The 26082-nt window shown below is 47.6% G+C and overlaps 1 protein-coding gene across 1 annotated transcript in view; it reads right to left on the bottom strand.

Annotated features, from left to right (window-relative positions):
- Positions 1–926: 926 nt before the first annotated feature.
- The window catches only part of SLC16A9 (solute carrier family 16 member 9), a 27319-nt gene continuing 2163 nt past the window's right edge, over positions 927–26082 (bottom strand). Inside the window, exons 2-5 of the mRNA XM_015423370.1 lie at positions 9123–9266; positions 8114–8209; positions 4021–4938; positions 927–1360 (exon numbers count right to left, since the gene is read on the bottom strand). Of these exons, the coding sequence (XP_015278856.1) occupies positions 1185–1360; positions 4021–4938; positions 8114–8209; positions 9123–9266 (1334 nt within the window). The 3' untranslated portion in view covers positions 927–1184. The remainder of the gene's footprint in view (positions 1361–4020; positions 4939–8113; positions 8210–9122; positions 9267–26082) is intronic.

A 26082-nucleotide genomic window follows, 5' to 3' on the forward strand; every position in this document is an offset into this window, starting at 1 on the left:
ATACATTCTTTTCATTTGTTTTTTAAAAGCGCTGGTGCAAATGGTTTAAAATATACCATAAGTAAAGGGGGGGGGAGAGAGAAATGGCGGGACAGAGATACCACACTGGACTTAATCTAGAGAACGGTATACTTCTATGGATCTGTAGAGCCTCTGTGCATGCAAAACCTTCCCTGTTAATTTCAGTGTTCTGCATGTGTAACCCCCCCAACCCCAATACTGAAGCCAATGGGAAGGCATTTATGCAGCAGTTCCATATATACCTCGGAGAGTCTTAATGGGCCCATTAAAAGCTCTGGATCAGATAAACTGGCTGCAATCCAGCTGTGCAGGCACAAGCGGGGTTCTCTCAGTGCTGGCAACTGGAAGGCAACACACTCGTTGTGCCGCTAGATCCCAAGCCCAGTAGCACCTTAGAGACCGAGACTTTGGGGAGGAATGTGGGCTTTTTGAGAGTCAAAGCTCCCTTCCTCAGATTCAAGGAAGGTTTTACTCCCAAAATCTTACTGGTCTCTTAAGGTGCTACTGGACTTGAAACGTTCTAGTGCAGACAAACACAACCAGGGCTATTTTTGGGCAGGAACGCACAGAAACGGAGTTCCGGCTGGCTCCCGAGTTGGCCACGCCCAGCAGGAACTCATTAGCATAATAGGACACACCCAACAGCAGGAACTCATTAGGATTGGCTACATTAGGGGTGTGTGGCCTAACATGCAAAGGAGTTCCTGCTACAAAAAAAAGGCCCTGGGTTTTGACAACAGACAGGGTAAACAGAATAAGAAGCAAAAGGTGGGTGTGGCTGGATAACCACACTTCTGGTAACGTGGGGGTGCAGCCTAATATGCTAATGAGCTGTGCTGGTAGGGGTGTGGCCTAATAGGCTAATGAGTTTCTGCTGTTGGGTGTGGCCTATTATGCTAATGAGTTCCTGCTGGGCTTTTTCTACAAAAAGAGCCCTGAACACAACTACCCTCTGAAATGATCTCTGTACAGAACTTGGAGCTTTGCTGGTCGTTGCTAGCACTGAGTCTCCCACGCATGCCAGAGGCTCTGGATCCGTCCTGAAAGCAAATTAATAAAAACAGAAGAAGAGGTTTCTTGCTTCATAAACAAAAGTGGGGGGAGATCTGCTAAAACGTCTTGCTGTGCGGCATAAAAGGCAATCAATGGCTCTTGGCTGGCACCTAGGCAGTGGCTGAAACTTTGTAGGAGTAAATATTTGGAAGTGGCTTCTCAGGCTGATTCCTGCTACTCCAACATGGCAGCGCAGCGACCAACAAAAGCAGCCCTCCAAACAAGACACAAAGTCCGCTAAAATAAAATGCTGTGTCGTAGGACTTGGTCCAGTCATAAATCCAACCTGGGGGGAAGAATAGAAAAAAAAATCCAACCATCAGGCACAGAAATTTGACCGAAAAGATCAACAGTTCCTAAATATACCCTAATTGTCCTTTATATCAGGGGTCTCCCCAGGGTAGGGCCCGTGACTGCTATGGCGCCCACTGATACTGCTCCTGGTGTTCTAAGAGAGTGGGTGTGGCCAGGTAGCACTAGCAGAGCTTCCGATTGGCTGCTGGAGATCTGATAGACACTGCCAGACGAGTGTGTCTTAGGTAGCTCGACAGGTATACTTGTGGGCTTGCCAGAAAATATTTTTAAACAATATGTTCATTTTAAACAGCATCCATTTAAATAGAGCATCTGCCTGAAATGCTGAAGAGCTACAGTCACAGGTATGCACCGGGCTCTTTTTGTAGCAGGAACTCCTTTGCATATTAGGCGACACACCCCTAACGTAGCCAATCCTCCAAGAGCTTACAGCAGCCCCTGTGAGAAGAGCTCTGTCAGCTCTTGGAGGATTGGTTACATTAGGGGTGTTTCACCCAGGGCTTTTTGTAGCAGGAACTCCTTTGCATATTAGGCGACACCCCCCCTAATGTAGCCAATCCTCCAAGAGCTTACAGAGCTCTTCTTACAGGGGCTACTGTAAGCTCTTGGAGGATTGGCTACATTAGGGGTGTGTCGCACAGGGCTCTTTTCGTAGCAGGAACTCCTTTGCATATTAGGCGACACCCCCCCTAATGTAGCCAATCCTCCAAGAGCTTACAGAGCTCTTCTTAAAGGGGCTACTGTAAGCTCTTGGAGGATTGGCTACATTAGGGGTGTGTCGCCCAGGGCTCTTTTCGTAGCAGGAACTCCTTTGCATATTAGGCGACACCCCCCCTAATGTAGCCAATCCTCCAAGAGCTGACACAGCTCTTCTTACAGGGGCTACTCTAAGCTCTTGGAGGATTGGCTACATTAGGGGTGTGTCGCCTAATATGCAAAGGAGTTCCTGCTACAGAAAGAGCCCGTATGCATAACCTTGCTCCCTGTCATTTTGACTGGCTCCGCCTCCCGCAGCAGCCATTTTGTGGTTAAGCCCACCGCCCTGGGTCAGATGTGCCCACTGGCTCAAAAAGCCTGGGGACCCATGTTTTACATATTCCAACTAGACATCCAGGGGCCAGTTTGTATTTTTCCCATTAAAAAGTAATGCAATTGTAAAAAAAAGATATACCCATTCTAGCAAATAATGAAGTTAACACATTGTGGCATCCCTATTTGTGGCATACCCAGTGTGGAGTATGGGGACTAGCAACAACAGCTCAAGAGCACCAACAACACCAAAAACACACACAAAAATCACATTAACAAGGCCCCACCCCCACTCCTCTGCTGATTTAACCATATGCCCCAAAAGTCAGACTTAAAACATAGGTCTCCCCCTGCTTCTGAAAGATGCTTACACTTGGACTTTGGTAATTCACACATAGTGTCCCCCCCAGTAGTGGGGTACAGAGGAAGGTCCTAAGAGGGCATCTCTTCTCATGCAGTGTCCCCCTCCTTTCCGTCTCCACCAGTTCTCTCCCCAACTGCAGCCACAGGTACCAGATCCAATAAAGTAAAGGTAAAGGTTCCCTTGCTCGAAAGCCAGTCGAATCTGACTCTAGGGTTGCGGTGCTCATCTCCATTTCAAAGCCGAAGAGCCAGCACTGTCCGAAGACGTTTCCGTGGTCATGTGGCCGGCATGACTAAACACCAAGGCGCACGGAACGCTGTTACCTTCCCACCGAAGTGGTACCTATTTATCTACTTGCAATTTCTTGCTTTCGACCTGCTAGGTTGGCAGGAGCTGGAGCCAGAGACGGGAGCTCACTCCGTCTTGCAGCACCCGGGTCTCGAACTGCTGAACTACTGACCTTCCACAGCCTGCAGTTCAGCGTCTTAACCACTTGAGCCACAGGTACCAGATCCAATACTGCACCCCAAAAGCACCCTGAGGAATGCCCGGGGGGTGCAGAATCAAGAAGCAGGCAGGAAAGTTCCATTTCACAAGTAGAAGTCTGCTCATGACTCACTGTTTATAAAATCACTGACTGAAGACATCTCACCTTACAAACAGAATCAGAAAATGGGGTGTGTGGAACCCTTACCAAATATATTTCATAGGTTTTAGCATCTAATGACTATCTTTTCACATTTACAATGAAGTCTGAATAGCAGTAGGGATGTCATAGAATCACAGAATCACAGAGTTGGAAGGGGCCATACAGACCACCTAGTCCAACCCCCGCTGCCCATTGTAGGACCAGCCTAAAGCATCTCTGACAAATATTCATCCAGCCTCTTCTTGAAAGCTGTCAGTGAAGGGGAGCTCACCACCTCCCTAGGCAGCTGATTCCACCTCTGAACCACTCTGACCATCATTCACTTTGTTCCATAATTTCTTATTTAAACAAATTCTGCATTTGCCACAAATTACTAGAATTTACTTCACTGAGGAAGCCACAGCCTTTAGGAAGACCTGAGCAAGACTGTTCATAATAGGTTGTTTTGGAGGTCATTAATTCATAGGGTCACCATAAGTCAAAAGCAACTTGACCGTACGTAACACAAAAACACAAGAGGATGCCATTTTTGGAAAACAAATCAAGAAAACACACTTAATGCATGTATATGTTTAAAGTGCAATCTTACCTACAATTGGTGGTCCCAGACTATTTCCAAGTCCAGCAAAAAACATCAGTATACCATATGCATGTGCTAATTTCTCTATTCCTACAGTCTTTGTCGTGACATATGGAAAAATGGACCAATTGCCCGTCAGAAAACCTAAGACCCCTGAAAGTATTGCCAGCATAATGTAACTTTGGGCAAATGGAATCAAAAGCAGTGCCACCGAAGTCATTATTAATGTCAGGACGTATAGATATAAAGTATTAATCCATTTAAAATCTGCTAATATCCCTAAAGCAAGTTTACCAATTGCAGTCATAATGCCTATGATTGAAATGAGTGGAATTATGCAGTTTTCTTCACTAATATTTGAACTTCTGGCAATGTCTTCCATGAGTAATGAAGGAGGAAACACACCAATGTCAAAGAAGAGGATAGCAATAAAAAGTGATGAGAACACTTTGTTTTTAAAAAGACCAAGTGTTTCTGCCCAGTAGTCTAAATACAGGTGCCATTTCTTTTTGGCGAGCTGTTTACAGAAATATGTCTGTTCCGCAACTTTCATTCTGTAAGTGTCCGTCTCTTTCGAAGCTACTGACGATAGTCTGTTCTTGTTCATAAGAGAGTCCAGCTTACAATCGCTGCTGGGTGGTTTATTCACGCTTTTCTCTTCGGTACTGGCCTTTTCTAGTATATTGACATTTTCTTCATAAAGATGCTTTTCTCTTTCGTTATAAATGGAGTACTGGTCTGGAATCTTCTCGAGGCATGATTTCTCCGGTAAGGAAGAACCACACAAGCGCAAAGGTCTCATTAGACTCCCACAGGCTAGTATATTTAGAGACAGTGCGCCAACAATTAGCAGGCAGCCTTCTAACCCATAAAGTTCAATTAGTTTTCTTTGCAGTGCTGCATATATAAAAAGTCCGACACTTGATCCTGAAGGGGGAGGGGGGCGAGAAGAGAGACACTTTAAAATGCACACTTGAACCCTTTCACAGAGCAACCTATAGTACCACAATACTATGCCCATCAGGGCTTTTTTTTGTAGAAAAAGCCCAGCAGGAACTCATTAGCATATTAGTCCACACCCCTGACAGCACAGCTCATTCGCATATTAGGCCACACACCCCTGTTACCAGAAGTGTGGTCATCCAGCCACACCCACCTTTTGCTTCTTATTCTCTTTACCTTGTTTGTTGACAAAACCCGGGGGGGGGTTTGGAGCAGGAACTCCTTTGCATGTTAGGCCACACACCCCCAATTGTAGCCAATCCTAATGAGTTTCTGCTGTTGGGTGTGGCCTATTATGCTAATGAGTTCCTGCTGGGCGTGGCCAACTTGGGAGCCAGCCGGAACTCCGTTCCTGTGCGTTCCTGCCCAAAAATAGCCCTGCCCACCGTCACTGAACATGGGGATGGAAAATGACCAAGTAGTTGGCAAACATTGGCTTAGGATGTGTTACAGATTGATGTTGAGCTGTTTTTGAAGTTTGCATAAGGTTGTTAAGCTGTAATTGTTCAATTAGATCCTTGTACTCTACACGTGAACCTTGCTTAAATTAAGGAAATTGTATATTGTTACTCAACGGACTGCATAATTAGTTAGATTAAAAGGTTTCTTAAGGGTTTTATTATTATTTTTTAACAGACCTGAACTGTAGCTGTATGTTCCACAAAACCGAATGTTATTGTTTGTACTACCGGTAAAAAAATTAACTGGATCTCTTTTACTATTGTAATGATACTATAAAAGTTTAATAAAATGTCTCCAAAAAACATCTAGTGACTGGACATATCGGGGCGGATCCTGTGCACGGACCACGCAAAGACGCAAAAGGGTTACTATCTTCCCGGGTTTATCATCCCCACAGCAACCATTTCCAACCTTAGAAAATCTATTCCTGGGTTCACGGAATCTGCATAGAACCCACAGCTAGTTATACATAGTAGTACAGACTACAGCAGTGTTCCCTCTAAGCTAAGTTAGTGTGAGCTAGCTCACAGATTTTTAGTCTCCGGCTCACACATTTTTGTCTTAGCTCAGGAAGGAGGGCTCCAGAGCAAACTAATTTATGCGGAAGCCAAATCGCTGGCTCACAACTTTAATGCCAGCAGCTCACAAAGCAGACTTTTTGCTCACAAGACTCCACAGCTCAGAGGGAGCATTGGACTACAGTCCCCAATAATTTATCCAAGCAAATTTGCGACACCTTTTCCGCAGGGCTACCCTATTGCCTGAGTAGAAAGGCCCTCTTGAATTATTCAGTTTTGTACAGGTTGCCAAAAGCAGCAGCAGCAGCAGCAGCAGCAGGAGGAGGAGGAGGAGGAGAAGAAGGAGAAGAAGGAGAAGGAGAAGAAGGAGAAGAAGAAGAAGAAGAAGAAGAAGAGGAGGAGGAGGAGGAGGAGGAGGAGAAGAAGGAGAAGAAGGAGAAGGAGAAGAAGGAGAAGAAGAAGAAGAAGAAGAAGAAGAGGAGGAGGAGGAGGAGGAGGAGGAGAAGAAGGAGAAGAAGGAGAAGGAGAAGAAGGAGAAGAAGAAGAAGAAGAAGAAGAAGAGGAGGAGGAGGAGGAGGAGGAGGAGATTGGATTTATACCCCGCCCTTCACTTGGAGTCTCAGAGCGGCTTACAAACTCCTTTCCCTTCCCCTCCCCACAACAGACACCCTGTGAGGTGGGTGGGGCTGAGAGAACTCTGACACAAACTGCTCTTTTTCAAGGACAGCTGTGCCAGAGCTTGTGACTGACCCAAGGTCACATCAGCAGGTGCGAGGGGAGGAGTGGGGAATCAAACCCGGTTCTCCCAGATTAGAGTCCGCGCACTTAACCACTACACCAAACTGCTTTCCTGACCTCCTCCGGCGGGCCATTCCACAAGGCCTGAGCCACGACAGAGAACACACTTGTTGCTCTTGTCCATTTGCAGGCTGGCACAGCCTACATGGAGTTATTCCAGTCTAACTACTCTGTTTTCCGTGGACTCCGGCTGGAGTGACTCTGCATAGGATTACATGGGAAGCTAACGATGTCTAGTGTGATTTGCTGAGAGGGTTGCCCGGTCCCCCCTGGTGGGGATGTGGGGGGCGAGGTTGCCAGATCCAGGTTGGGAAGCTCCTGGAGATTTGGGGATGAAGCCGGGGGGGGGCAGGGACCTCCGTGGGGTACCATGCCACAGAGCCCACCCTCCAAAGCATCCATTTTTTCCAGGGGGACTGACCTCTGTAGTCTGGAGATGAGCTGTAATTCCAGGGGATTCTCAGGACCCACATGGAGGCTGGCATCAGTGTTCCCTCTAAGCTGCGTTAGTGTGAGACAGCTCATAGTTTTTTAGCCTCCGACTCACGCATTTTTGTTTCGGCTCAGGAAGGATAGCTCCAGAGCAAGCTAATTTATGCAGCGGCCAAATCACTGGCTCACAACTTGAATGCCAGTAGCTCACAAAAGTAGAATTTTTGCTCACAGGACTCCACAGCTTAGAGGGAGCGTTGGCGGGCATCTCTGTTTCCCGAGCAGAGGCCACTCCCACTAACGATGAGTCGCCAGGCCCATCAAACCGGGTTCTAAAACCCGAGCGTGAAGTTGGTTTATTAACCACAGTCAGTCTTAACTACAGGTTTGTGTGATATGTGAGCACGTATATCCTGGCTTGTTTACGGGACGCCTCCCACACCCTTCCAATGACAGAGTGACGCCAGCCTTTCTCAAGGCAGCTGAGGTCTGAGTGATCACCTAGAAGCAGACTCTTATTAAAGGTAAAGGTTCCCTTGCTCGAAAGCCAGTCGAATCCGACTCTAGGGTTGCGGTGCTCATCTCCGTTTCAAAGCCAAAGAGCCAGTGCTGTCCGAAGACGTTTCCATTATCATGTGGCCGGCATGACAAAACACCAAGGCGCACGGAACGCTGTTCCCTTCCCACCAAAGTGGTACCTATTTATCTACTTGCAATTTCTTGCTTTCGAACTGCTAGGTTGGCAGGAGCAGACTCTTATTAGAGCCTCACAAACTAACCACAGTTGCAATAATCCCCCCGTCTTGCATTGTTTCTGAACTACGTGGGAGAGTTATGCCCATATAGAACCATTTGGAACAGAAAAGATTAATTTGTGCTAAAACTCATACCTGTCGAAATGAGGCCAAGGGCGAGGCCTCTGCGTTTCTCAAAATACTGGCACGTAATAGTCACTGTCGCTGTGTACAACAAGCCACACCCAAGTCCTGAAAGCAGAAGAAGTTTGATCACAGATGAAGAATCCTTTCTTACCAAAGAAGCAATTGTGGTGATGTCTGGCACCGAAAAAGGCAGAGATAATTTTCCAGGTACAAATAGGGTTGCCAACTCTATGTTGGGAAGTTCCTGGAGATTTAGAGGGCGGAGCCTACGGAGGAGGAAACTGAGGGAGGGGAGGGACCCCACTGGGATATAACCCCATAGAGCTCTCCTTCCAAAGTAGCCGTTTTCTCCAGGGGAACTGATCTCTGCAGGAGATCTCCAGGCCCCATCTAGAGGTTCACAACCCTAGGTAAAAAGGTAAAGGTTCCCTTGCTCGAAAGACAGTCGAATCCAACTCTAGGGTTGCGGTGCTCATCTCCGTTTCAAAGCCGAAGAGCCAGCGCTGTCTGAAGACGTTTCCGTGGTCATGTGGCCGGCATGACTAAACACCAAGGCGCACAGAACGCTGTTCCCTTCCCACCAAAGTGGTACCTATTTATCTACTTGCAATTTCTTGCTTTCGAACGGCTAGGTTGGCAGGAGCTGGAACTAGAGATGGGAGCGCACTCCGTCATGCGGCACACTCGGGTCTCGAACTGCTGAACTACCGACCTTCCACAGCCTGCAGTTCAATGTCTTAACCACTTGAGCCACCGCAGCTCCCCACCCTACAAAGCCAGAAAGCCCTGCCACACAACCACCATTAATTCTAAAACAGGATTATTTGAGGCAGTTCCTGGCAAGCTTCTTTGTAATTCAGAGCAGTTACATTATGAATGCTTTGATGTTTGCACTTGTAAGTACAAAGGAGACCTGGAGTATTCGACAGCAGTTCTGAAGTACGAAAGATTCCCTTCCTCTTTAGAATACCTATGCACCCCATGCATTTCGTTAAGGCTCTCCCAGGAACTCTCTTACCAACAAGAATTCCATAGGAAAACAACAGGAAGTAGATGTTAGGTGCAAAGCTGCTCATCATCAGTCCCCCGGCCACCATGAAGCCACTGAAGATGGTTACAGGTCTTGCTCCAAACGCAGAGACGCATGCACTGCAAACAGGACCTATGCGGTTTTTAAGGAGTTAAACAAACAGAAATGGTGATATAATACGCTCTCTAAGGTAGTGCTCCAGAGATTCATTCCCTTAAGACAACAGCTCTCAACAGGCAATGCAGTAGCCCAGTATCAGGGGAAATAGGAATTCCTGTTTGACTCCTAGTGGGTGATCACACGAGCGGTTTGGCCCGACACGGCCACCCCTCCCCTCCGGATTAAACGGGCACAGTCACACAGCCACATCTGTCAGGCGTTCCCAAGGTGTACTCACCCTGCCGTAGGACGACTTGGAGCCGGGTTAAAAAGGCACCACATCACAAGTGGTGCTTTTGGTTCCCTGAGCATTCATTGAATGCGGCCGGATGTCTGAACCTGGTCGAATGCGTGTAGAACGGATTGGCGGTCCATTCTGCCACTGGGGTGATTTTTTTGGGGGGGGGGAGTTTTTGCCTATATGTGCATGAGCACACGTGCGCATGAGCGCATATGCACGAGCATATGCACGAGCATCCACCTGCATGTTAGAAAACTGACCAGGCAGCACACTTCAGTAATGTGGATGCCTGACCATGGGACGGCCGTGTGGGTAACCCACAGCAGGGTGTGCTGTCTGGATGATATGCCCCGCAACGCTTTAAAACGGTACAATTACAGGCGGTGCCGCCTCACGCCAAGCCGCCAGTGTGACCACACCCCTATTCAGCATTCAAAGAATAAACCAGGAAGTAGAACCAGGAAGTGCTCCTCACTTTCCAGTGCTTGATGGGACCACAGAGCAGTGAGTCAGCCTCCACTTTCACTGGTAGTTTGCCCTCCCGTACATTCAAGTAGAACGTGTGGTCCTGGCTCCCTCCATTCACCTTTGACTTGCCATGCCCTGAACCTGGGGTGAGAACAAGTGCGGATGTCTGAACCTGGTCGAATGCGTGTAGAACGGATTGGCGGTCCATTCTGCCACTGGGGTGATTTTTGGGGGGGGGGATTTTGCCTATATGTGCATGAGCACACGTGCGCATGAGCGCATATGCACGAGCATATGCACGAGCATCCACCTGCATGTTAGAAAACTGACCAGGCAGCACACTCCAGTAATGTGGATGCCTGACCATGGGACGGCCGTGTGGGTAACCCACAGCAGGGTGTGCTGTCTGGATGATATGCCCCGCAATGCTTTAAAACGGTACAATTACAGGCGGTGCCGCCTCACGCCAAGCCGCCAGTGTGACCACACCCCTATTCAGCATTCAAAGAATAAACCAGGAAGTAGAACCAGGAAGTGCTCCTCACTTTCCAGTGCTTGATGGGACCACAGAGCAGTGAGTCAGCCTCCACTTTCACTGGTAGTTTGCCCTCCCGTACATTCAAGTAGAACGTGTGGTCCTGGCTCCCTCCGTTCGCCTTTGACTTGCCATGCCCTGAACCTGGGGTGAGAACAAGTGCGGATGTCTGAACCTGGTTGAGTGCGTGTAGAACAGATTGGCGGTCCATTCTGCCGCCGGGGTGATTTTTTTTGGGGGGGGGGAGTTTTTGCCTATATGTGCATGAGCACACGTGAGGATGCTGATCTTTGCTTCATCTCTAAACTGGCTGAGATTTAAGCGGATTTATTTCTTGTTAAGCCGCTCGCTTAACAAAGAAGTCGGAGAGTGATTCAGCAAGAACACAACTTTATTCTTCAACTCGAACACAACTCCAACACGGATCAACATCTGATAGCCAGAACAGCCTTTACATTGCAGCTGTCCTGCGTTTAAACATTCCCGGCTAATGCAGCCACACCCACTGTACAAATACCAACCAATAAGGTTGTTCGCATAAGGACCAATCACGGATGTTCCCGGAGTTCTGGCTGGCTCCTGAGTTGGCCACGCCCAGCAGGAACTCATTAGCATAATAGGCCACACCCAACAGCAGAAACTCATTAGGATTGGCTACATTAGGCGTGTGTGGCCTAACATGCAAAGGAGTTCCTGCTACAAAAAAAGCTCTGAGTTTTGACAAAAAACAAGGTAAACAGAATAAGAAGCAAAAGGTGGGTGTGGCTGGATGACCACACTTCTGGTAACATGTGCGTGCGGCCTAATATGCTAATGAGTGGTGCTGTCAGGGGTGTGGCCCAATATGCTAATGAGTTTCTGCTATTGGGTGTGGCCTATTATGCTAATGAGTTCCTGCTGGGCTTTTTCTACAAAAAAAGCCCTGTTCACAACATATCATGCATTCAAGGCAGCTTTGAATACACTACATTTCTTGACCCCCAGGGAGCAAAAGTTTGAGAATTTGCATTTATTTCACTTGACCTATACTTTCTGGACTTCTGTTCGTCCACTATGTTCTATAGGGGGTCGCCCCTATATTTACACACTAACATCTGGATTGTCCCTAGGTATTATACCCTAACATGCCAAAACTCTATAACAAACAGAGAGAAAGAAATGCACTGTTATCCCTGAAGTATGCACTATAAACAATTAGCAATATGGACAAGATCATGCCTCTTCCTCATCCACTGAAGGGCTAGACATCATTATCCCCAACTTCTGACCACATGTCCCAGGCATCAACAGATGTCTGCACACTCCCTCCATTCAAGACCTCTGCTTAACCGACAGTTCAAACATTTCTGTCCCAACAAGTTTTGGAAAGTCCCACAATCTTTGGTAAATAAATAAATAAATTTGTTGCAAATACTGATTAGCCAAGACTGACACAAAGAAGCAGCAACACGAGAGCCAGTTTGGTGCAGGAGCACTGGACTCAAATCCAGGAGAACCGGGTTTGATTTCCCACTCCTCCATGTGCAGCTGCTGGTGTGACCTTGGGTCAGTCGTAAGTTCTTTCAGAGCTGTTCTCTCAAGGGCAGTTCTCAGGAGAGCTCTCTCAGCCCCACCTGCCTCACAGGGTGTCTGTTGTGGGGCAGGGAAGGGAAAGGAGTTTGTAAGCCGCTCTGAGACTCCTTCAGGTAGTGAAGGGCGGGGTATAAATCCAATCTCCTCTTCTTCTTCTCTACATACAATAAAATTTCAAAGCCACATAATGGGCTGATTTCAGTGGTACAGACCTAACCAGCTGTTTCCTTGTTAAACATGCCGAGGAGCAACATTTGGCCACCCTTCCAAAATAGCTGATGGTAAAGCATTAAAGCAGGCCAAGGTGAAGGCTCTTTGGTATTTAGGGAATTCCAAAACATATATATTATAGTCTGGTGGAACGAAGTTTTTACCATGGTTCCCCCACCATCAGGTAAGACCAGAGGTCATTTCGGGGGGAATCGCGGGGGAATACAGTTCCCCCGGGTGAGGTACGGGGGGCGGGGCACATCACGAAGCCCCGCCCCCTGCTTCCGGCTGCCCCGCTTCCAGCCCTCATTCAGCCAGGAGGAGGTAGGAGAAGAGGGAGGGTAAGTTGCTTCCTCCCTGCCTCTCCCCACCCCTGCCTGCCTGGGGCCAGGGAGGGCCTTGGCGGGGCTTCCTCGCACTCCCGCCGGCCTTGCAGGTCCACTGCCGGGCCCCTCATGGGGCTCGGCAGTGGAGCTGCAAGGCCGGGACCGGCGGCCGGGACCGTTGGGGGCGGGGTGTGTGGCCTTATGACACATTTCCGGTGATGTCAGGAGGTGTGGCCTTATGACACACTTCCGGTGATGTCAGGGGGTGTGGCATATGCTAATGAGTTATGCTAATGAGTTCCCCTAGCTCTTTTTCTACGAAATGACCCCTGTGTAAGACTCTGCCCACTCTCTGTCTAATACAGGGATGGCCAAACTTGCTTAACGTAAGAGCCACATAGAATAAACATCAGATGTTTGAGAGCCGCAAGACATGAACAAATGTTACTTCACTGAAAAATATGCAGATTTGCTTTTTATTAACATTGAATGAGACTTCCAAAAACAAAGACAAGGGGGGAAAACAGTAAAAAGCCCAGTAGCACCTTTATATTGCAACCAACCATATTTAAAAGCCAAATCTTCTTCCAGCACCTTTAAGACTAACAAACTTTATTGTAGCATAAGCTTTCGAGACACACAGCTCTCTTCGTCAGAGGCATCTGACGAAGAGAGCTGTGTTTCTCGAAAGCTTATGCTACAATAAAGTTTTAGTCTTAAAGGTGCTACTGGGCTTTCTACTCTTTTGTGGCAAAAAACTAACACGGATAACTCCTCGGGGTAAAAACATTTACCGATAATGATATTTATTTGTCCAATGATGTTTATTTGTTTGCTAATGACACTTGTCCAAGAGAGAAAGAACGCATTTGAGAATGCATTTAAAGCTAAAGTTGCTTTCTTTCTCTGCTCCCCACCCCCCACCTCAAGCCTACCAGGGAGGAGAACACTGGCCGGGGAAGGGAAGACCAATCGGGGAGGCGTGCCTCCCCTTCACTTCCCCAGCCACTCAATAGCTCTCAACCAGTGTGAGCAGAAATGATCTGAGAGTTGATCCAGAAGGGCTCATCTTAAACTTGAGCCCAAATACCAACCTTGACCTTCGACTCACAGAAGCACAGAGTGGGCAGGGGCCCTACAGGCGCTCTAGTCCAACCCCCTGCTCAATGCAGGATCAGCCTGGAGCATCCCTGACAAGTATTTGTCCAGCCGCTGCTTCAAGACTGCCAGTGAAGGGGACTGCCAGCTTCAGGTGGCACCATCCCTGACTCTAATATGAGAAGGGCATTGGGGACAAAGCGCAGGTCCCCAAATATGGATCTGAGAAATTCATATAGGATTGCCTCCAGGGAATGCAAATTATTATACGTAGTTGTGACCAGGCCCGTAGCTCGCGTGGGGCCCACCCTCCCCGTGGGTTTTGCGGAGCCCCTCCCCCAATCCTCTGCTCCCCCTCCCCCCAATCGCCGTGGAGTGCTCCAGGCTTCCTGGGCGGGGAGGAGGAGCCGGTGAAGCCGGCCGGTTCGCACACACACACACTCCAGCCGCAGGCTGGGAGTCCCCCATTATGGCGTTATTTTGACTTGGCAACCCTAGATAAGAACGATGCTTGCGGGCCCCCCACTTTCCCCAGGGCCCCCCCGCTAAAAAGGTCCTAGCTACGGGCCTGGTTGTGACCCATACGTGAGTTGGGGAGGCACCTTCCCCTGGAAGACTTTGCTCACATAAGGAATATGTGAGACCCCTTTCACGGCAAAAAGTCTCAGGGTGGCTGATGGGGCTCTTTGGCCAGCCTTGGTCGTGGGGGCCATCTGAGCTTCCCGCGATCAGTTTTACTGGAAGACAGTTTTGTGGAGGAGGGTAGCCTAGGCCTCCAAAGTGGTTTGCTGTCCAATTCCACGGCTACAGCCAGTACATCCTTCATAGATCCCTCTGTGCGTCTGGGCTAGGGTACTAATAAAGACCCTATCACTCACATCTTCGATGAAGAAATGGCTTCTGGAACGGAAAGTTACAGCCCGACTCCAAAGGCGTTGAGCGAGACGGCACTCGGTGCCATTAGAACTGAGGAATTGATTCCAGGTCTTTGTGGTGGAGGCAGAGATGGAAACACTGCCAGTGGAACTATCACGAACACACTGAGGTCAGGGGGAGGTGGACAGGGAGACAGGAAGGAAAAGGAAGGTGTTGGTCATAGGTGACTCCCTGCTGAGGGGTATGGAACATCATGTGTCCAGGCCTGGTCCCCTGGCTCAAAAGGTGTGCTGCTTGGCAGGGGCAAAAATTAAAGATATTACAGACAGGATCCCAAAACTCGTCAAATGTACAGAGCATTATCCATTCATGATGGTCCATGTCAGAACTAACGACACGGCCATGAACACTATTGAAAGCATTAAGGCTGACCTCTCGGGAGGAAGCTGAAGGGAATGGGGGCACAGGTGGCGTTCCCTTTGATCCTTTTTCCCCCCCCAATCCCCCTAGGGGGAGGTTTTTATTGGGTTTTTTGCAGACTACAAAACTACAACAGAAAATATAGGGAAGGGAACTACAACTAGGGGAAACAGAAGAGAAACCCACAACTAACTAAAAACCCAAGAGTAGGAGATCAACATCTCAGCTTATCATCATGCTATTTTCAAAAAACAATAATACAATGAATTTAGTCAGTTATGTTAGATTATTATTATGTAACCATCCCTTTAACTGTTTATAGAGATCCCCAGAGCATCCCCAAGTTATTTCAACATTTTTTTTCAGGCACACATCAGAGTCCTTCAGCCCTTATTTGTTCTTATCCTTTCTAATCCTCAGTTTATATAGGCCTTTGGGGGCAGCCGCCCCCTTTTCTGAAGGGGAGTCCTCGTCTGAAGTCCCCGAGCCCAACTCGTAATCAGATTTGCTTTCTTCTTCCTCCCCTTTGCCCTCCTCTGGTTCCCCAAGCTGTGTTCGCAGAAATTCCCGTGCTTTCAAAATTCCCGTGCTTTCAAAACAGAGTCAATCTTTTCCTTTTTTATCGTGGAGCTTGAAAACGACGTCTTCTGGGATTACCCATCTGTAACTGATAGTATTTGTTTGTAAGAAAATGATTAATTCTTTATAGTTCTTTCTCCTCTGTCTTATATCAAATGGAATGTCTTTTAAAATCCTGATATTATTGTCCCCAATTTTCAAGGGTGTTCCCGAAGTTGCTTTCAAAATAGCATCTCTCACATTTCTCTTCGAGAATCTGACCACTATTTCCCCAGGCAGATTATTTTTCTTGATGTATGATGAATAAGATCTGTAGACCACATCCATCTCGCTTCAAAGATATTCCGCTGTTAAATTTGTCATTGGGGCTATTGCTTCACTCAACTGTTGCTTCAGATTCTCTCCTCTAAATTCTGCGACCCCTTGGAACCGAAGGACCAAATTTGCTTTATCCATTTGTAGCTGTAAGAGTTTTGACTCTTCTGTAGCCCTTTGATCTTTCCTGTCATTGCAAGGGGAATATGATGGGAACAGATGATAACGGAGGTAAACCACGGGCTCAGTTGGTGGTGCCAGCAGGAGCAATTTGGATTCTGGGACCAGGGGCTAGGTTTTCTAGATGACAACCTACTAGCATGCGATAACTTCACCTGTCAAGGTCGGGGAAGAATGTGTTTGGCAGAAACCTGGAGAGTTTCACCAAGAGGGCTTTAAACTGACACCATAAGGGCAGGGAGCTGTTCCTGTCGGCAGCAGAGGAGAGGACTCACAATCACGGGTTTAAACTAAGGGCTGGATAGTAGGAAAAACTTTTTTACAGTAAGAGCTGTTCAACAGTGGAATCAGCTGCCTAGGGAGATGGTGAGCTCCCCCACGCTGGCAGTCTGTAAGCAGCGTCTGGACAAGCACTTGTCAGGGATGCTCTGGGCTGATCCTGCACTGAGCAGGGGGTTGGACTAGAGGGCCTGCAGGACCCCTTCCGACTCTGTGATTCGGTGATTCTACGAAACAATGAATTTCACTCAGATTTATACCAGCAGCACCACTGAGTTGCAAACATAAGAAGGAAATACTTGCTCCATGCTGGCTGTCTAAAGCAATTATCCTAGAAAACTTTTAATATTTATCAGAACAGTTATATTCCCTCACCATTTCCCTTTCTTTTAAAAGACAAGGAGCTCATCTGGAAGTCTGCAAGCATCAGCCAAGAGGACAAAAAGGGCTATTTTGATCAAAAATGTCTGATGTACACAACGGATGTGCTAAGAAATTAGCAGCCAAACTTTAAGCATATTGTTAGCATACATTTCAGTAAAAATTTGCTTCTGAAGTCAGTATGTGTACCCCTTCAAGGGCAAAGAAAATTGTGGGGTTTTTTTTAAAATTTAAAACACAGAGCGAAATAACTGTACAGAAGAATAAAAACAGTATGCATGATGCATAAGCATACCAAGATGGAAAAGCTGTTTTATTTCTTCCCTTAAAAGGTAAAGGTTCCCTCGCTCGAAAGCCAGTCGAATCTGACTCTGGGGTTGTGGTGCTCATCTCCGTTTCAAAGCCGAAGAGCCAGCGCTGTCCAAAGACGTTTCTGTGGCCGGCATGACTAGACACCAAGGTGCACGGAACGCTGTTCCCTTCCCACTGGAGTGGTACCTATTTATCTACTTGCAATTTCTTGCTTTCGAACTGCTAGGTTGGCAGGAGCTGGAACTAGAGACGGGAGCTCACTCCGTCATGCGGCACACTCGGGTCTCGAACTGCTGAACTACTGACCTTCCACAGCCTGCAGTTCAGCGTCTTAACCACTTGAGATTGCAAACAGGGAAAGGAAAACGAAACTGAAAGACAAGGAATGCCTTCAAAGGAACGTCAACATGAATTCGCATTTATGTGGCTCAAAGTTCCTTTCCTTCTTTTTGACATTTCATCCTATATTTCCCCAAAAAAAGTTACACAAGAGGGTATGTTAACTCTGTGGCAGAAATATAAATAAATGGCTGGAAATCTCAAGTTGCATAATTCCTGGATAATAAATTACTGTCGTGTTAACGTGATCGGTTCCAGAAAACGTGTGCAAAAAGCCATTGCAAAATAAGCAATATCTCGTCAAAGGAAGAGACGTTGTGGCTTTTTCTCTTAAAAAGTGGCTCACACCATTTTCCTACTCTTCAGGAACGATTTTCTCATTAATATTGCTGCTGAGGATCTCCATCTGCCATGCCATTTCTGCATGTTACATAAAAAAAGGCAGTGCCTGTTCTAGAGTGCAGGGATTCTGTTTGGCATACTAGGCTTCGCCGATGTCCTAAATTAGTTGTCTCCAGTCCTTACAGAACGAGAATCCCCAGCAGCAGAACCGCAGGATTCACTTAGATTCAAGAACTTGACAGGCCAACATCAGTCACACGACAGAACGAGTTGGAGTCAGAGAGATGATCTCACCAGTGTTAAAACTAAGACCCCAGGCAGAAAACCAAGAGATCTGGGAAGAGGAAACACAAGCCGAATATCAGCTGGTGTAGTGAAGAACCAGTCAAATGTCAGAGCCGCGGAGGAATTAGCTCAATGACTCAATAACTCCTTTCTGCTCCTTCTATCAGCGTGTATTCAGTCATGTGATGCCTTTGCTGTTTACCCCATATAACGCTACAACGCTGTGTGTTAAGCAGTGTTTTCTCTAAGCAGAGTTAGTGTGAGCTAGCTCAGGTTTTTAGCCTCCGGCTCACACATTTTTGTCTTCGCTCAGGAAGGCTGGCTCCAGAGCAAACTAATTTATGCAGTAGCCAAATCGCTCGCTCACAACTTTAATGCGAGTCGCTCACAAAGTAAGAGTTTTTGCTCACAGGACTCCACAGCTTAGAGGGAGCAGTGGTGTTAAGTGCCGTTAAGTCGCTTCTGGTTTACGACAACTCTGTGGATTAATGTCTTCCAAAAGTTCCTACAATAGGACCTTTGGGAAAGTAGCCTTAAAAAGGGGGGGGCTCTCCGTGTTCCCTCCAAGCTGAGTTAATGTAAGCTAGCTCACAGTTTTTTAGCCCCCGGCTCACACCTTTTTGTCCTCGCTCAGGAAGGATGGCTCCAGAGCAAACTAAATTTATGCAGTAGCCAAATTGCTCGCTCACAACTCTAATGCCGGTAGCTCACAAAGTAGAATCTTTGCTCACAAGACTCCACAGCTTAGGGGGAGCACTGGTGGCTCTACGGAGCTCACACGCCAGCAGATGAGACTCCACAAGTCATGGGTTGAAGAGGGCTGCCTTCCATGAACCAAGAGTCTTTCTAGAATGGGCTTAAAAACGCCCTGCAGCTGTGTGTCACGAAGGAAGACTGCTTAGAGTAGACAGACTGCCTTTCAGAGAGACCTGCCTGCCATTACTGACCTCCTCGCCGAAGAGTTCCCCAGGTTGCCCAGAAGGGGGTCAATTCACAGGTAACTTTCTCTCAGGAAGTACTCCCTAGCAGCTTGTTAATTTCCTCCCCACTCCCCACCCCGGGGATTTGACACGAGAGCTATTTAAAAGATTGTGTTTAGCTGGGTGTCCTTGTAAAAAGCTCTTACATTTAAATCGCCATTTTTAAGAGAGAGAAAAATAAAATAAAACCTGCTCTTTAACTGCTGCCTGATGGGGAAGCATCGCCAGAGAACAAGTGCCTCCTTGGATGCTGGTTCTGATATCCAAGGTAAAACAGATAGTTTGAGCAACAGGACAAGAAACCCACAACCACTTAGCTATCCCAGGATAGCTCCATCTGTTTAATAGAATAACTGTGTTGATGCAGCAGGAAGAGGTCAAGACGGCAGGATCTCATTCCCCAAGAAGCAGTCTGGCATATATAACACATAAAAGGTAAAGGTAAAGGTTCCCTTGCTTGAAAGCCAGTCGAATCCGACTCTAGGGTTGTGGTGCTCATCTCCGTTTCCAAGCCGAAGAGCCAGCGCTGTCCAAAGACGTTTCCGTGGTCATGTGGCCAGCCTGACTAAACACCAAAGCGCACGGAACGCTGTTACCTTCCCACCGAAATGGTACCTATTTATCTACTTGCAATTCCTTGCTTTCGAACTGCTAGGTTGGCAGGAGCTGGAACTAGAGATGGGAGCTCATTCCATCATGCGGCACCCGGGTCTCGAACTGCTGAACTACTGACCTTCCACAGCCTGCAGTTCAGCGTCTTAACCACTTGAGCCACCGCAGCTCCTATGTGACACTTATTCAGCCTTTATTTTTCAGCACTAAATTGACAAGAACCTTTATCAAGGCATATGGAAATTATCGTTAGGCACCACTAGAGGGCTAGGCAGCGTGTAGTAAAAATAGTTAAGCCCAGATTGACAGGTTGGCGTCACATTTTAGCTTCTTCGCTACCCTTTCTAGTATGTAAGACTCGCTGGGAGCTCAGAATCATCTGGAACCAGTCAAGTTCTGCTAGAAGGCAGGGTAAAGCTGCCTTTTTGACAATAGCCAAACATTTAGTTTGGAATTCTGATTGCTCGCAGACTCACCTGAATAGCTGGGGCGCAGAAGGTATTAGGGAGGCATTAATATCATTGCTAAGCATAAAGGTATTTTAAGGAGCATTATCATCTCTTTTACAGGCTACCAAGTATAAGCCTAAGTGTAGAGGGGAAACTGCTGGTAGATTTAGATACGAAGTATAAGCCTAAGTGTAGAGGGGAAACAGCTGGTAGCAAGGTAGAAGCCATGTCAAGAACAAAAACTTCATGTCAGGGCCGTCTTGAGGTGTTTCTGCGCCCTAGGCGAGGCTGCCTTATGGCGCAGATGCCAACCTCCCGGTGGGGCCTAGAGACCTGAAGACCTCTGGAGCCAGCCACCCTTTTGCTGCCACCACCACCACCTCCCCCCCCCGCCACCACCACCACCAAAGGGGGGGAGGGGGGAGGCACAGCTTGGCGCCCCATCCAGGGCCCGACGCTCTAGGCAAATGCCTAGTTCGCCTAGTGGGTGAGCCGGCCCTGCTCCCAATGGAACATTTGAGATTACACGTAAATCAAGTGTGATTATTATAGCTCTAGATACAATGGTAAATCAACATACAGTCCAAGGTGTGTGGGAGGGGAATCTCCCAATTCATTTTTTAACATAAAGGCTGTGTTCACATCATGAACAAACTCCAGTTTGTTACTAAAACGAACAAGCCTGGTTTACTCAGACAATCCTCCCCGCTTCGTGTTCTCTTGCCTCTTGCAAAAAGCCCAGATGCCTGGTTGGAAAGAACAGGTTGCTTGGCTTACCTGTAAGTTTTCAAGTACCGGCACAGAACCACACTTGGAACCTTCTAGAAGTTTAAACCAATTTTGCTAAGGAAACATGAGAAGTGCTTTTGGACCACAGGCATCCAAGTACGCCAGCTGTAAGACTGGGTCTTGAATTGGTGGGGGTAGGTTGGTTTGACATCCAGCCCTCACCGTCTGGCCAGTCGGATGAGTAGGATCTACAGAGCCAGATGTCTTAAGTAGGAAATATAGGTGTCTGGTCTCTTACTGAGGAGTCATGAGAAGATTCCAAGGCTACCTCTGATGATGCTGATGATCCAACCCCTCACCTCTGGGCAACAAACAAAAAACATGATCTAGATTGGCTGGAGGGAGTTTGTGAACTAGGTAACTTGGAAGAGAACAGTTGCTTGGCTGTAAGCAAGGACAATGGAAGAGGGCCGTCAGTTTTGAGGGAACGGATGGACTTAGAAACCATTGATACTGAAGAGGCAGGCAGAACCATGATAGATGAAAGGGCCGCCCAAATCAGAGGGGTTGCAGAAAGTAAGGGAGACAGGCACTTCAATTTTGGGAGAAAGACTGTAGAGATGGAGGTAGATGGACCAGAAGGAGGGTTTCAAGACCTAGGTCACAATAGGTGGTGTTCAAATCAGAAGTGACACCTGGACCTAGGTTTACAGGCCCTAAATGAGAGAACTGAACAGCATTTTCAATTGTGTTTCTATGATCTTCTATTCTTCTGTCTTACCGGTGAACGGTACCAAGGGTGAGTCACGTATGGAGACGGGGTCTGATAGTCTTTCTGAGAACATGATTCCCAGAGGTGGTACTGAGAATCACAGGGCTGATCCTGGTAACAGGCCCAGGCACATGAAGAGGAACAGCGAGAAAACACCCAATTTGTTGAACTGGCAATCTGAGTGAAGGTGAGTGGCTGTTAGGCCCATCTCCTAGTGGAGCAACCCAGGGGAGATTCTGGTCACCACACCTTAAAAAGGACATTATAGCTTTGGAAAAAGTGCAGAAAAGGGCAACTCGAATGATAAAAGGGTTGGAACACTTTCCCTAAGAGGAAAGGTTAAGGCGCTTGGGTCTCTTTAGCTTGGAGAAACAACGACTGAGGGGTGACATGATTGAGGTTTATAAGATTATGCATGGGAAAGAGCAGGTAGAGAAAGAGGTACTTTTCTCCCTTTCTCACAATACAAGAACTCCTGGGCACTCCATGAAATTGCTGAGCGGTCGGGTTAGAACGGATAAAAGGAAGTACTTCTTCACCCAAAGAGTGATTAACACTTGGAATTCACTGCCACAGGAAGTGGTGGCGGCTACAAGCATGGACGGCTTCAAAAGGGAATTAGATAAGCATATGGAGCAGAGGTCCATCAGTGGCTATTAACTTACCCTCCCTCTTCTCCTGCCTCCTCCTGGCTGAATGAGGGCCGGAAGCGGGGCGGCCGGACGCAGGGGGTGTGGCTTCGTCATGTGCCCCGCCCCCTGCCCAACACCTCAACCAGGGGAACTGCGATCCCCCGAAATGACCTCTGGTTTTTCTGTGAACATGGTCCCCAGAGGGGGTACTGAGAATCACAGGGCTGATCCTGGTAACAGGCCCAGGCACATGAAGAGGAACAGCGAGAAAACACCCAATTTGTTGAACTGGCAATCTGAGTGAAGGTGAGTGGCTGTTAGGTCCATCTCCTAGTGGAGCAACCCAGGGGAGGCCGGTCCCAGGGCAATACCAGGCAAGCCTCCTGTCTCCTGAAGCTGTCCGTCCAAAATGGATCCAATGAGTTGCACACCAGGGCAGGTGCTACACTCTCAAGACTATGCTCAGTACCAGAAAACTACAGGCGGTGGAATGGACATAGATGGAGAAACACTGTTCAAGAACAGTCAAGAGCAGTTTGAGGGTTTTTAGAACAGCAAGCAGCCCTGAAGACTTAAACCGGGGAGAAAACTAAGAGATGTAAAGAGACGGGCATGTCAGCTCGGAAACCCAACCCAGTGGACATCTACGCCTTCTTTTCTTCAGATCTGAAGACGTGCCATGGTCAGGGGTCGTTTCGTAGAAAAAGAGCTAGGGGAACTCATTAGCATAACTCATTAGCATATGCCACACCCCCTGACATCACCGGAAGTGTGTCATGAGGCCACACACACCCTGACATCACCGGAAGTGTGTCATAAGGCCACACCCCCTGCCATCACCGGAAGTGTGTTATAAGGCCACACCCGCCACTCAGTCTTAGTCTTAAAGGTTAGTCTTAAAGGTGCTATTTGTTAGTCTTAAAGGTGCTATTTGAACTCTTGGACTATTTTGCAGACACAAACTAACACAGCTACCTCGGGGAAGCTCCTGGATGGGGCTGGGAGTCCTTGCGGAGGCCACGTAGAGTGGCCTCGGCCAGGCAGAGGGGGAGGACGCCAACTTACCCTCCTGCTTCTTCCTCCTCCTGCAACAGAATGAGGCTGGAAGCAGGGGGCAGCCGGAAGAAGGGGGTGGGGCTTCGTCTTGTGCCCCGCCTCCCTGCACCTCACCCAGGGGAACTGCGATCACCCACGACCCCCCCGAATCGACCTCTGGCCATGGTGATGTTTGGATTTTGAAGGTCAGAATTTCTGATTTAGCCCGTCAGGAGTGGGAGCTACGCTACCCAAGAGGCCAGAGAGAAACAGAGATACCAGCGGCGCTGAGACAAAGCAGACAAGATTTATTTGTTACCAGGGCAACCAGTACCTGCTGGGCCATCAGGTCTGAAGCACTCAAAGGCACAATCTCACAGCGTGGCTCAAACGTGAGTGAAGCTGTTTTGGTGAGCTTGCTTAATGAAGCATCGGCCATAACAGGACTCGGCTTTGTGGTCCTCACCTAGGCTATGATACTAGAACCAAGAAGGATGGCACACCTCTGTCCCCCTCCCCCCCCCCAGCTTGCATGCTGCACCATTTCCCTTACAATGGAGGAGGCAGGCGCCAGCCACCAAAAACTTAGTTCAAACTTTACCCCCTAAAAAGTTCTGAGTGTTGCTCTGCCCAGGGGCCACCCCTGGTGAGAACATGCCCAGGGACCACAAAGAAGAAACAGTTTGTCTTCAAACTGAAATACATTAGCAAAGAGTGGTTCGTTTCTTGTCTACAGATTCTAAACCACAGTCCAACCCCAGGTTGGACCCCCATTTTGTAGGCAAGAGACAAAACGGCAAATGTGTTAAAGTGCACCGATTTTTAAGTCGCAACAGGTTGCAGTTTATTTTTAATCAGAAAGTCTTCAGTCTTGGTTTAACACACAAGGGGGGGGGGGGGGGCGCGACACCCTGATGTCGTGAATATAGTCAATAGAGCCCTTCTGTATAAATGTTTTCCACCATGCTTAGAATAATTGATCAATCTCCAAAGGAGTAATAAAACCAGATAACTGAATTGATGAAACACAGCATAGTAAAATCCCCAGTAAGTAGTTCTCAACTTACACCTTATGTCAAGCTATATCACTGAAAATATAGCCTAGGCACCTCTCAGTGAATCACTCCATGAATGATTTGACTCTCTTATGACAGGGGGGAAAAATCAAGTTGTTCAGTAGCAGGGAACACGGTAAAGACAGATGGATGCTTGCGAAATTAGGCTGGGTGTTTTGTGATACATCTTCCCAGCTTCGGTCGATTATCGACTTCCGTAGAGCTTCGGTTGCCATGGAGAGGACCGAAGGATAAGTCTTCTCTCTCCTTCCGCTGCCAATGTCATTTCTGAATCTTAAATATGAATCTGAGACTCACTGAATAATTTACAAAGACATCCCCTTTTTCTTTTCAAACACCGGCAATAAATATTTCAGTGCTGGCCAGTCTTCACCACTGCCAGACAAACCCCAGACTATTTATATGTTCACAGTCTTCTCTTAGGCGGCATCTCAATAAGCAGTTTCCCACACTGTTGGCTGAACAACGTCACAGTAAAAAGGGCCAAAAAGAGTGCTGCAAAGATACGAGGTTGTGGGGGGCACTCTGTGAAGGCACTGTTGCACAATCAGATGTTTGAAGCTTAATCACCTTACCTAGGCCTCACATATCCCCCCCCCCTTGCTGTATGTATCACAAAGGAGCACTATAATTGTTTTCTGCAACCCTCATGTCATTTATGGGCACTGGATATGGAAATCAGTGTACCCAATACCTGAGAATCCCCAGCGTGGATTGCAAATTAGATCACAAGATTCTCAATCCCAGATTTAATGGTTTCTGTACATCAAGGAGGGGATGTTTGAAAATCAGAGCCTTCTTAAATCCTCACTAGCTAAAGGTAAAGATAAAGGTTCCCTTGCTCGAAAGCCAGTCGAATCTGACTCTAGGGTTGCGGTGCTCATCTCCATTTCAAAGCCGAAGAGCCAGCGCTGTCCGAAGACGTTTCCGTGGTCATGTGGCTGGCACGACTACCAAGGCGCACGGAACACTGTTTCCTTCCCACCGAAGTGGTACCTATTTATCTACTTGCAATGTCTTGCTTTCTAACTGCTAGGTTACTAGCTGGAACTAGAGATGGGAGCTCACTCCATCATGCGGCACCCGGGTCTCGAACTGCTTAACTACTGACCTCCCACAGCCTTCAGTTCAGCGTCTTAACCACTTGAGCCACCGCAGCTCCATCACTAGCTAAAAGCCCTGCACAAAAAAACCACCTTTCTTCCTGTTTTTTTTTTTGTTTCTATTCTCTTCTGTGGTCTAAGCCTCTTCTGACAGCAGCAGAACTCTTGAATTGGAAAAAAAGGCACCTTGAATTGGAGGAACACACCGGCACCAGAAGAACAGACCACCAGGACTGTATCAATAAATCTGGAACTTTGTCAACCTTTACGGAAGTCTGGTGTATTGTATAATACCTCCTTGCTCCTCCTCTGAACAAAAAGGAATTTTTAAAAAAGAACTCAACCCCTTCTGATCATTTATTTCAAAAGAACAGGAGTATCTAACTGCCCCATATCTGAACTATTTACAAATTTAATTTTTGTGTGTGCATGAGGAACTTGCAGAACTAGATTTTACAGTCAGTGGAGCGCCAGTCCTGGATTTGCAATAAACTAGAGGCCAAAGGTACATAAGGACAGAGGAGGTCTGTGATCAGGCCCTCCAGCAATTTCCATGAAAGGCAAAAACTATCATGGAGCAGAGATGCAATTGGGGCTGGGGCTTCGGGGGGAGCCTAGCCCTCCACCCTCACGCTGTATTCCT

This window comes from Gekko japonicus, unplaced genomic scaffold (assembly GCF_001447785.1).
Source record: "Gekko japonicus isolate JY-2015 unplaced genomic scaffold, Gekko_japonicus_V1.1 scaffold1677, whole genome shotgun sequence".
In the NCBI taxonomy this organism is placed as follows: domain Eukaryota; kingdom Metazoa; phylum Chordata; class Lepidosauria; order Squamata; family Gekkonidae; genus Gekko; species Gekko japonicus.